At 39.0% G+C, this 12,897-nt stretch overlaps 2 protein-coding genes across 2 annotated transcripts in view; one reads left to right on the forward strand and one right to left on the reverse strand.

Annotated features, from left to right (window-relative positions):
- NF1 (neurofibromin 1) overlaps nt 1-12,897 on the forward strand; it is a gene marked incomplete at both ends in the record, with an annotated part of 286,281 nt that overhangs the window by 211,890 nt on the left and 61,494 nt on the right.
- EVI2A (ecotropic viral integration site 2A) lies at nt 11,641-12,404 on the reverse strand (the record flags this gene model as incomplete). Its single annotated transcript, XM_080713692.1, has 1 exon — nt 11,641-12,404. One exon carries the CDS (start codon nt 12,402-12,404, stop codon nt 11,706-11,708), a length of 699 nt encoding a protein of 232 aa, XP_080569818.1. The 3' UTR covers nt 11,641-11,705.

Consider the following 12,897-nt stretch of genomic DNA (forward strand, 5'->3'; position numbering starts at 1 on the left):
TACTCTTAAAAGCATCCACAATCTAGTTACTGCTCTTTTGCTGGAGAGTCCCTCGTACTGTCAAGATAAACTTCTAAAATGAGTTTTACGTTCACTTTTCCTCTCCAAACAGTTGCTTTTTAATTTTTATTTTATTTTATTTTTCTGCAGTTCTGGGGGTGGAATGCAGGGGCATTCTATCTCCGAACTACACCCTTCAGCCCTATTTTTTTATTTTTTATTTTGAAACAAAGTCTCACTAAATTGCAAGGGCCTCACTAAGTAGCCCAGGCTGGCAGAGAACCTGCGATCCTCCTTGTCTCAGCCTCCCACGGCCTGGGATAACAAGTGTGAGCCATCACACCCGGCTCCCGACGCTGCTATCTTTCTATTGCTCCGCACTGTCATGTTTTTATGTTTTGATTTCTCTCTAGCATGGTATCTCTTGTATTAGGAGATAAGTAAACAGCCTGAATTGAACGTCTTGGTTCTTACTCACTTCTTACTGAGATTTCTACCAGTATATAAGCAGAAAGGGTACAATCCAAGTAAATAAATTCTGGGTTTTGTCCATTTTGCAAAATGCTTAGAAGGGGAAAATTTGAGCTTTTGGCATAACAACTGGGACTTGAATAATCTCTAGATGGTCATCTATGCAATTCCAACTTGCTATTCTTACAGACTGAAATAAATTAAGAGCTTTGTTAGAAAATATTGTTTTTTATTTTAAAAATGTTTTTAGAAAGTGCTTTCTAAAGCAGCAAAATATATAGGCCATGAATTCTCTTCAGTCTAAAATGTTTCCTCTTTTGTAACTTTGCTTAAAATAAAGAAACCATATGGTTCCTCTTTTTAGTTCTCTGAAAAAGGCAATAGAAGAGGAAAGAGCTTAAACAGGGAGGTAATTATAAGCAGCTTAGTTTGTAAGGTGAATCTTGATAGGCTCATTCCTCTATGTCAACAGGAAGTTCATAGCACCTCCGTGTAAGATGTCACTTGTCATTTAAGGATTGTAGGCAGGTTAAAACCAAACTCCATGTTAACCTGTCCTGCCACTTCCCCACGCTTCAGTTACCGGGTTAGCCTCCTTATGATCCGCTATATCCGAGTACTGAGAGAATCTGTTAGAATCCTACTACAGCAACTCAGATAGTCCAGAAAACAAGCAGCAAGGCTTAAACGAGTAAGAAGGGAGGATAGCGGTTTAAAAAAAAAATGACATTCTTAAAGAGACAGACTTCTGTTATTACCACACATGAAGTTATTTGCATGCATGTCTTTAGTTTGTAAGTGACAGGTACCGGGAATACATTGTTTACTAGGGGAAAGGCAGTAAGGGAAAACAGGATAGGATAGTGAAGTGAAAAGAAGAAACTCTATTATTATTATTAATTTATTTATTTTGCATACCGGGGGTGGAACCCAGGGGCATTCTACCTCCAAGATACACCCCAGCTCAATTTTTTTTTTTTTTTTTTTTTTTTTTTTGTGGTACTGGGGTTGCTGGAAGCCCTTCTACCTCCGGACTACGCTCCCAGACCTATTTTATATTTTTGAAACAGGGTCTCTTACGCCAGCGCGGCTGGCTTCGAACCTGCGCGATCCTCCTGTCTCCGCCTCCCAAGTGCGGGGATTACAAGCGTGCGCCACCACGCCCGGCCCCAGCTCAATTTTTGTTTTGGGTTTTTTTTTGGTGGTACTGGGGATGAAACCCTTCTACCTCCGGGCTATACTCCCAGACCTATTTTTTTAATATATATTTTATTTGGAAACAGGGTCTCTTAAGCCAGCGAGGCTGGCTTCAAACCTGCACGATCCTCCTGTCTCTGCCTCCCAAGTGCGGGGATTCGGCTCAATTTTTTAATTCTTTATTTTGAGACAGGGTCTCACTGAGTTGCAAAGGGCCTCACTAGTAGCTAAGGTTGTCAACAAACCGCGATCCTCCTGTCTCAGCCTCCCGAATGCGGGGATTACAAGTGTGCGTCACCACGCCCAGCTAAGAAGAAACTTTAAAACATGGTGAGAGGGGAGTACAGTGACATGGCCAAATAACACAAGAGAAAAGTAAAACCAGCATTACAGGACGTAGTGAACATGTAGAAAGAGTGAAGAGCAATTGACTAGAAAGGCTTTTTGAAAGAAGAAAAGTTAATAAACAGCTGGAAGAAAAGTAATAGTTAATGTGATTAGCAAGAGGTAACCAAAGAAGATTGAAGGGGTAACGTGGAGAGAAGACTGAAGTAGATAAAAGAAGTAACTTCAGAATGCTCCTCCCTGTCACTGGCTTGTGTTTGTGGGTACAGGAACCAGAAAACGGAGCTGTGTGCCAGGGCAGAGGCCTTCAGTAAATGTCCTCTCCAATGCACTAACCTTAACTCAGGCTCTCCTTCTGCTGTAAGGGTCCGTAAGCCCCCACCCCACCCATCCAGTTACTTCGAAGAACCTCTATACATTCCATGTGGGATTTTTCTAGAAATCATTTAATCTCCTGCTCGGACAAATCCCAAATTTTTCACTTTCATTTGGAACTATTTTAGGTTGGCACTTTGAGGCTTAAATGAATTAAGCATTCTAAAGGCACTACAGTGACGCAGGAGCCCCATGTATTAGATACGTTCTCATGAAGGGTCCAGCATTTAAAATTGATGTGTTAAGTTGGATATGATAAGAAATATGTCATTGTGTCCGCTGGGTGTGGTAGCGTGTGCTTGTAATCCCAGCATGTGGGAGGCTGAAACAGGAGAACCATGGTTCATGGCCAGCCTCAGCTACTTAGCGAGGCCCTTTGCAACTCAGTGAAACCCTGTTTCAAAATAAAGAATAAAAACCAGTAGCTCAGAGGTAGAATGCCCCTGGGTTCCATCTCCAGTACCGCAAAAATAAAGTAAAATAAGAGAGAGTTGGAGAACATACACAAGACAGGAGGGCAGGTGTAGATAGCTATATCAAAAAAAGTCATCTCTAGCTGGGCGTGGTGGCACACACTTGTAATTCCAGTACTTGGGAGGCTGAGGAGGATTATGGGTTTGCAGGCAGCCTCAGCTACTTCATCAGGCCCTCTGCAACTTAATGAGATCCTGTTTAAAAATAAAAAGTACAAAATAGGGCTGGGGGTGTAGCTCAGAGAATGCCCCTTGGTTAAATCCCCAGCAACACACACACACACACACACACACACACACACACACACACACACACACACTCATATTTATAGTATAGTTATTTTGATATGTCAATTATAGTACAAACACAATAGATTACAACTTAATAGTATTATCTCCAACTAGTGTAGTTTTGAAACTATCAAAGGAAGAAAATAACAATTCTAAAATAGCAATTCTATCTTGAGGAAGAGCAGAAAGGGAAATTGATCTTGAACTACAGCAGGTAGTGTTTGATGGTCCTGTTTTATCCATAATAGCTGCCACTTAGTGAGTACAAAAAAAATGCTAGGCATTATCCTATTTTAATGAGCTGGGTAGCTGTATTTTCATCTTATAGATGAGGACACTTAAAACACAGACAAGTTAAATAACTTGGCAAAATGTCTCAGCTCTAAGTTGTGGAGCTAACAAACCATGCCAGTGTTGAAACAGAGCCCTTCCCTTTTATTACATTCTGTGTTGATTTCCTATCACAATTATGAATCTAAACATTTTATGAGCTGGCCATGGTGGCACACGCTTGTAATCCTAGTACTTGGGAGGCTGAGACAGAATAATTGCAGGTTCGAGGACAATCTCAGCAAGGAGTGAGACTTTCATCAACCTAGAGAGACCCTGTTTCAAAACAAATATAAAACACGTGGGGGTATAGCTGGGTGATACAGTGTCCCTGGGTTTGATCCCCAGTGCCACAAAAATAAATACATAAATAAATACATAAATGTATGAATGAAAGAGATGTTTTGTGGGGAAGGGAGTAACTTTTGGAGATAGGTTTACATAAAGGGTAGGAAAAGAACCATCAGAAAACTCATGTTAGTCCTGTGATTCTATAAAAACAGTTATGGGAGTTTTGAATGGTTAGTATATAAACTGTCATATTTAACAATTTACTAGAAACTTTGTGGTTCTCTTTTAAAGACTGGATATTGAAGGCATCAGATTTATGTTTAGCAAATTCAGACTTACTCAGTTGGTAATTTACTTCTAAATAGACTTATATGAATTAGTTAAAAACATAGACACTCTTAAGCTTTAAATTAGGGACTAACCCTGTTTTAGATGAATCTTACTTTAAAAATTAATACCTTTATCTTCTAGTTTCTGTAATAATTACTTAGAAGAAATCCCAAATGAATTTCTATAAGAGAAAATCACAAGTATTTATGATGTATTGAAGTAGGATATAACCCACTATGAACTTATTATTCCTGAAAATTACAGGTCTGTGTAAACTCTTTGTAATTTTTACTTAGAGAACAAGCTTACTTTGTGGTTTCCCAGGGTACTCACACATTAAGTAAGTGTCTTTTTTGTGTAGTAAGTTTTCTGTTGCTTATTCTGTGGGTATTTTTTATTTCCTGTATCTTAACACTTTTTACTAAAGGCTCAAGTAAGAATATGCAATATAAACACATATATGATGTAAATACATGTATACATATTTTTATCATATCATAGCATTTTTGTCTTAGGGAACATTTAAATGAATTATATTTTCATGGCATTTATTACTTAAATATAAAAGTCTTATTTCTATAAAATAAAGCCTAATAATGATAATCGAATACCACATCTATTTCTTTTAAATTAAGTCAAGGTGAAGGTAACTATTATTACTTTGGAAACTGAAGGGGACTTTAAAAATAATTTAAACCTATAGGTTATATTATGGGCATGAAAATTTTATAGAAAGCAAATTAGAATTTGTGTGTGGCAAGGGATAGTGGGAACTGAAGCCAGGGCCTTATGTTAGATCAGCACTCTACCACTAAGCTACATCATTTTCCCCTAGAATTTTTTTTTTTTTTTTTTTTTTTTTTGCGATTCCGGGGATGGAACCCAGGGGCATTCTACCTCCAAGCTATACCCTCAGCCCTAATTTTTTTGTTCTTTGTTTTGAAACAAGGTCTCACTGAGCTGCAAAGGGCCTCACTAAATAGCTGAGGCTGCCCGTGAACCCTTATCCTTCTGTCTCAGCCTCCCAAATACTGGATTACAAGCGTGTGCCACCATGCCCGGCCTAGAATTTTTAAAAGTGAAACTCACCAGGCATATGGCACACGCCTGTAATCTCAGTAGTTAGAATTTTTTAACAGTATTTTATAAGTTATAAATTTGGTCATAGCCCATGAAATCTAATTTTATTTATAACTTTTAGCTTTATCTGCCATAGCTATAGTTTATTTCTTTTAATTATAAAACTAAAGGCAAACCTTTTGATTGAATAAACTTCATAGTGTTTATTTTCTAAAAACCTAGATGAAAATCTTTCTTTAAGGCAAGTTCCACACTGAATATTTTTTAATTCATGTAGTAAACCCACAAAAACCTGTTATAGACATCTATAAAGAGTTGAATTTAAGTTCAAACTGCTAACAATATTTTAATTTTGAAATAAATTTTATATAAAGCAAATCAAACCAAATGGCCTGTGTGAAAGTTTTCTTACCTGTTAACTTCTTTTGCAGAGTGCTAAATTCTTGTTCTAACAGGACATGTTGGTGATTTGGCTAAGAAAGCAAAAGGGGTGGTTCAATTCAGATTAAAAATGGTCCTCTAAGAGCACACTGAAATGGTTTCTCTAGAAGAGAGGAAGTTTATCAATACCTCTTGCCGGAAGTGCAATAAACCACAAAATGACTAAGAAATGTACTACTGTCACAGAACTTATCTTGAAACAGTTTGGAACTATATGATTTGAATGCTTTTAATTAATGTTTGCAAGTAAATATTTAAGACTCTATTAATGTGATTCTATTAATTCAAATATTTAGAATGGAGCCCAAAGGGGAAATTTATATATTTTAAGGAAAAGCTGCCAATTCGTTATTACCTATAGTGAGATTTCTTTTTGTAATAAGTAAATAATAAGCTGGGCATGGTGGTGCACACCTGTAATCTCAGTACTTGGGAGGCTAAGACAGGAAGATTTGAGGTTCAGGACCAGCCTCGGAGCTGAGCGTGACAGACACAATTGTAATCCCAGCCGGGTGTGGTGGCGCACGCTTATAATCCCCGCGCTTGGGAGGCGGAGACAGGAGGATCGCGCAGGTTCGAAGCCAGCCGTGCTGGCGTAAGAGACCCTGTTTCAAAAATATAAAATAGGTCTGGGAGTGTAGCCCGGAGGAAGAAGGGCTTCCAGGAACCCCAGTACCACCAAAAAAAAAAAAAAAAAGAAAAAGAAAAAAAATGTAATCCCAGTACTTGAGAGGCTGAGACAGGAGGATCACAGGAGGCCAGCCTCAGCTACTGAGTGAGGCCCTATCTCAAGGTAAAGAATAAAAAATAGGGCGGGAGTATAGCTTGAAGATAGAATGCCCCTGGGTTCCATCCCCAGTACTGTTAAAAAAAAAAAAAAGACTAACCTCAGCAGCCTATTGAGAGAGACCCTGTTTATGCCCCTGGGTTCATATCCAGGACCACAAAAAAACCAAAACAACAACAGAACAAGAAGTAAATGGTGCACTGTGTTTGCTTCTGTAGTTTGACCTTAGACAAGTCACTGCTCTTCTGAGTCACCATTTCCTTCTGGGAAGAAATATTTCCCTTATTGGGTTATTGTGAAAGTTAAATATGACAACATCTATAAATATCTCTCACACAGGTGCCCAGTAAACGTTATTTCCTCATTGATAATATAGGCAAAGCCCTGGTAAAGCGTAATTAAACCATTTTCACCAAATATGTTTTCCCTTCAGTGGTCGGGGTTGACTCCAGGCCCTCATGCATGCTGGGCAGGTGCAGTATGAATCTTCTGTCAAAATGAAAATTTCTTTGGGCACGCCACAGTCTAGCCTCTTTCTCATCTGAAAAATGGAGATCGTCATTCCTAATTTATAAGTTTATTATGGAATCACAGAACTGTAGCGTGCCTTGCATACTATAGTAGGGATGATAAACACTAAATCATGCTCTACTTTCCCCCTTCCCCCTGGTCACTGCAGAAGAAAACAGATGATTATGATCTGGTTCTTAAACTTAAGGATACTTATAACTTGGTACAAAAAGAATACCAAAATAAAAAATGTTACAAAGCAACCAATTCCCCTTCCCTCTCTCCCTTAGGAGGCTGTACTGGGAAATCTGCACCCAAGGTTCAGCCTTGCCTTTTTTTTTTTTTTCCTTCTTTTTTTTTCGGTACTGGGGATTGAACCCAGGGGCATTCTACCTCTGAGTGACACCCCTAGCCCTATTTTTTATTCTTTATTTTGAAACAGGGTCTCACTGAGTTGCAGAGGGCCTCACTAAGTGGCTGAGGCTGCCCACAAACTGCGATCCTCCTGTCTGAGCCTCCCGAATGCTGGGATTACAAGTGAGCGCCACCACGCCCGGCTGTTAGGAAGCTTTTGATTTTTTTTTTTTTTTTTTTTTTTTTTTTTTTTTTTTTTTGGTAGTACTGGGGATTGAACCACTCCAGGGATATTCTACCGCAGAGTTAAATACTTTAAACCTTTAAACAAGAGCTTGCTGAGTTGCTGAGGCTAGCTTGGAACCTGTGTTACTCCCATCTCAGACTCAAGTACTGGGATTACAGATATATGCTACCATGCCTGGCTTGATTTACTTATTTACTTTACTTACTTAACTTACTTACTTACTTACTTAGTACTGGGGATGGAACCCAGGGCATTCTACCTCTGAGCTACATCCCCAGCTCTATATTTTATTCTTTATTTTGAAACAGAGTCTGAGTTGTAATGGGCCTCACTAGATAGTAGCTGAGGCTGTCCGCTAACCGTGATCCTCCTGTCTCAGCCTCCCAAATGTTGGGATTACACGCGTTCGCCGCCACGCCCAGCTTGATTCACTGTTTTTAAATCCCTGAATTAAGTTGAGGAACTATAATCCCAAGGGTAGAAAATGAAAGTGTTTTTGTTAAAAAATAACCTATACATTTTGAAGTCAAAGTTACCTTACCTGACATCTTTAAGTACCTATCAAGTTTGGAAAGAAATTACTTCTGTTTTTTTGTGAAGTATCATTGAATGATTCTGAGGATGTGTGTTTAGTAGCCAAGGTAGTAAGTGATAGGTTTAGCTATTCCTGCAGTTATGTAAAAGCTTTTTTTGGCCGGGCATGGTGGTGCGCACGCTTGTAATCCCAGCATTCGGGAGGCTGAAACAGGAGGATCGTGGTTCACAGACAGTCTCAGCTACTTAGTGAGGCCCTCCACAACTTAGTGAGACCCTGTTTCAAAATAAAGAATAAAAAATAGGGCAGGAAGTGTAGCTCGGAGGTAGAATGCCCCTGGGTCAAATCCCCAATACCCTTCCTCCCCCCAAAAAGCTTTGTTTGGTGAGAAAATATTTCACCTGTATGTTGAATATGAGAGAAGTTTTCTAGTGAACTTTTTTTTTTTCTTTTTTCTTTTCATTACTGAGGATTGAACCTTAGGGGCATTCTACCTCTGAGCTACACCCCCAGCCCTATTTTTTTTTTTTTCTATTTTGAAACAGAGTCTCACTGAGTTGAAAAGGGCCTAAGTAGCTGAGACTGGCCACAAACCTATGATCCTCCTATCTCAGCCTCCCAAGTACAGGAATTACAAGCATGCACTACCACACCTGGCTTAAAAATCTTCACTTTTTTGGGGTGGGTGGGGGTACTAGGGATTGGACCTAGAGGCTGTCTACCTCCAAGCCACGCCCCTAGCCTGACTTTATTTCTTCTTTATTTGGAAACAGGGTTTCATTAGATTTCTGAGAGCCTCACTACATTGCCTAGGCTGGCTTTGAATCTGTGACCCTTCTGACTCAGTCTCCCAAGTACTGGGATTACAAGCATGTGCCACCACACCCGACTCTCCTAGTTAACTTTTTTTTTTTTTTCTTGCGGTACTGGGAATGGAACCCAGGGGCGTTCTGCCTCCGATCTACATCCCCAGCCCTATTTTTTATTCTTTATTTTGAAACAGGATCTCACTAAGTTGTGGAGGGCCTCACTAAGTAGCTGAGGCTGTTCACGAATCGGGATCCTCCTGTCTCAGCCTCCCGAATGCCGGGATTACAAGTGTGCACCACCATGCCCAGCTCCTAGTTAACTTCTTATATTTATGAAGACGATATTTGTTTTAATTTCCTCTGACAGTATTATAACTGATTCATTCAAGGAGAACTTTGGGTGTTACTATGCATTCTGATGTACAACCTCAAAATTTAGTTTGTATAAAATGGGAATTCTGCCCATAATCATTTATCCTCAAAATATAACCTGATGTCAATAAGACTGGAATCAATATTCTCATGCATTCCTTTTTACTTTGTTGACCATTAGCTTAACCTAGAATAATACAGTTATGCTTTATTTCTTCATGTGGATTTTTTTTTTTTTTTTGCAGTATTGGGGATTGAACCCAGAGGCAGTCTACCTCCAAGTTACACCCCCAGCCCTATTTCTATTATTTATTTATTTATTTATTTATTTATTTATTTATTTATTTTGAAACAGGGTCTCACTGAGTCACAAAGGGTCTCACTAAATATCTGAGGCTGTCCACAAACCACGATCCTCCTGTCTCTGCCTCTCAAATGCTGGGATTACAAGTATGTACCACCATGCCCAGCTATTTATGCTTTATTTTACAGAATGGACTTTTTTTTTTTTTTTTTTTTTACAAATTGATAATAGAGTTGATATGGAGCCATGCAGCTTGTAAAAAGTGAATTTGATGTCAAAAGCTGCATCTATGGAGTTATATAAACATTACCAATGACTGAAATTTATCTATTCTAAATAATTAAAACAGAAGGAGGGCATTTAAAAAAATACTCTTTATGTGGTTCTCTTATGTAGCCAGGATAAAAATTACTAGTCAAGAAGGGAAAGTAAGCCTGGCATGGTGGCACACACCTATAATCTCAGTGCTTGGGAAGCTAAGACAGAATTATAGGTTCAAGAACAGCCTCAGCAAGTAGTGAGATCCTGTTTCAAAGTAAAAATAAAATAGGAGCCGGGCATGGTGGCGCACGCTTGTAATCCCAGTACTTGGGAGGCTGAGACAGGAGGGTCACACAGGTTCGAAGCCAGCCTCAGCTACTTAGTGAGGCTCTCAGCAACTTAGTGAGACCCTGTTTCCAAATAAAATATAAAATAGGTCTGGGAGTGTAGCCTGGAGGTAGAAGGCCCCTGGATTTCATCCCAAGCACCACACACATAAATAAATAAATAAATAAATAAATAAATAAATAAGCCTGGAGCTCAGAGATAATATGTTCCTGGGTTCCATCCCTAGTTCCACAAAAAATGATATAAAGGAAGAGAGAGTAAGATTGTGGTCATACTCAGAAAAAAAATATAAAATATTTTCTCAGATGGCTAGCATATTGCACAGAATAAATACATATGAAGGGATGAGAGTTTTAAAAATATAACCACATCTTTAATTGGTATGCCTGCCCTCTGTCAGTTTCAGGAGATACTTGAAAAGTATCTGAAATCAATTATTTTAATATATTTCATTAAATATGGAGGTCTTGACTTGAATATATGTCATTATTTTTCTCCCTGTTTTCCAAACCTCACCCGCAGGCAGACACACACACACACACACACACACACACACACACACACACACACCCTTTCCTTTGCTCACGTCCCATTGGCAAATTAAAAATAAAACCGGAGCCAGGTGTAGTGGCACATACTTGTAATCCCAGCACTTGGGAGGCTGAGGCAGCAGCATCGCAGTGGAGGTGCAGTTGGAATGTAAAATACCTTGGGTTCAACCTCCATTACTGAAATAAAGTAAGTCACTTATTAAGGCACTTGGTATCCTTGACATCCAAATGTTAACTACTCTTAGGATATTTGTTATTAATGTTCCAGTAAGCAGTATTTATAGAAAAGATGGATCTTACTCTTAAATAGTAAAACATACTTTATGCTCATCTATTTTAATTGTGCATATTTCTAATTCATCTTTACAATGTTTTTCCTAAGACAAGCAAATACAAATATATAGTTCTAGTTTTATTCTGATGAATCTTAATTTATTATATAAAATTTTTAATTTGATATTTTTAGTAGAAAAGTGTATGTGTGCCATATGTAAAGATGTAAGCATGTAGCCTAAAATAAGTTGTGCTGTGTGAGCTGGTATGGATTCCGCTCCATCCAGCAAAGAAGGCACCCTTAAAGCACACAGTTTCAACTTTACACATTAGAAATTTAACTCCTGTTAGACATTGAAGCATATGCTTGGCTCTGACGACGTACTAAAACTGCGGAGTTAATTACATTCAGACAAAAATCTTCTAACTGCTATCACTGAATAGGGAATATTTATTTAATTCTATTTTTCTTAATCAGTTTCCTCAACTTAACTTTTAAACTCTACCCAAATACTTGGTTGTTTTATTTGCTTTTAAAATATTCAGTGCCAAACAGAAATACACACGTTCATTAATTAAGTAAACAGGTGTACATCTCCCGTCTCATTGCCTGTCAAATTTTAGGTCATCTGACCAAATGCATTGGCATTAAAGACTGACTGACTGCATTTTGCCCCGCGCCGTAGCCTTTCTTGTGACTACTTTGCATTTTCCTTTTCTTTGGCATCTGTTAGTTGGTAAGTGTTTCGGTTCCTCCTTCATCTTTTCTTTGCCTTGCTGCAGTGAGCACTCCAGCAGATTGCATCATGAGGTTGGGCCCTGTGAGTTGCTTCGCTCTTTTCCAAGTGTCTGAATCGGCAGGCCAGAGCCCGCTGCTTGCCAGAAAGTCACCATTGGTTCTGGGCTGGCGCTTGCCCGCTTGTTTCGATCTTCTGAGAGACGAGACTTTGTTTGCCAATACTACAGTTGATAGAAAGAGAAGGGTACAGACCAGGAAAAGCACTGCGATTATAATTAAGCAAATCAACACCGCCATGTTCTTGTTGTTTTCCTCACAGGCATCCTTTTTAAAAACGTCACCATGGCTTTTGCTTGTATTTTCAATGCTTTCTGCTGTTGGAGAACTGTACCCAACGACAGAGGGCGAATAAAACTCCCGTTCTGACTTAGGAGTTAAAGAGACGGTGTGAGATGATGTGACTATTTCAGGCGTATTTGTAGGATTAACTTTGTAAGCCACTTCTGGAGTTGCAGGGTTTGTGTGCGCGTTTTCATTTTGGTATCTGCCGGTGTTGTTTTGAATAACTGAATCCGAGTTAACATATTTGTTAGTCCACAAATACAGAGAGTTTGCTTCTGTGCCAGGAGGCAAAGAAAAAGCTGTTGACATCAGAAAGGCGAGATGCAGGTAGCGTCCCGTGTGTCCCATGTCCGCGTAGACCGGCAGTCTGTCGGAACAGCAGTGCCACTGGTGACTTTGTGAAAGAATAGTGGCTCCTGGCTTTGGTGATCACGGCTGGAAGACAGATAGTTGAGATGCCATGAGCAAACTACAGGCTTATGCCTGACACCGCTGTTGAGTCCCTTCCTCACTGAATGGTCTGTTTTTCTTATACTATGAATAAAGGAAGCATTTTTATTTCTGTTATACTTCTAGGTACTACTCATTGGCATTACAAATATCTATATATAACTTTAAACTGAATACCATGGCTTTACAAATTTTTCTCTCTTGTAAGCATGCTAGACTTCAGCTTTGAATGAGATACTTCTGCTTTTACTTTTTTTGATTCCTCTTTTAATTAAAAAAAAAATTAAGGATCGTTTTTGCTGAAACTCCCTACCCACCAAGTAACATGTCACCAGTCTTTGCAGTAAAGGAGAACGTGGCCTCAAATGTTTTGCTTCATGTATGAAAAGAA

The sequence above is a fragment of the Muscardinus avellanarius genome (genome assembly GCF_963383645.1).
Source record: "Muscardinus avellanarius genome assembly, chromosome: 16".
Lineage (NCBI taxonomy): Eukaryota > Metazoa > Chordata > Mammalia > Rodentia > Gliridae > Muscardinus > Muscardinus avellanarius.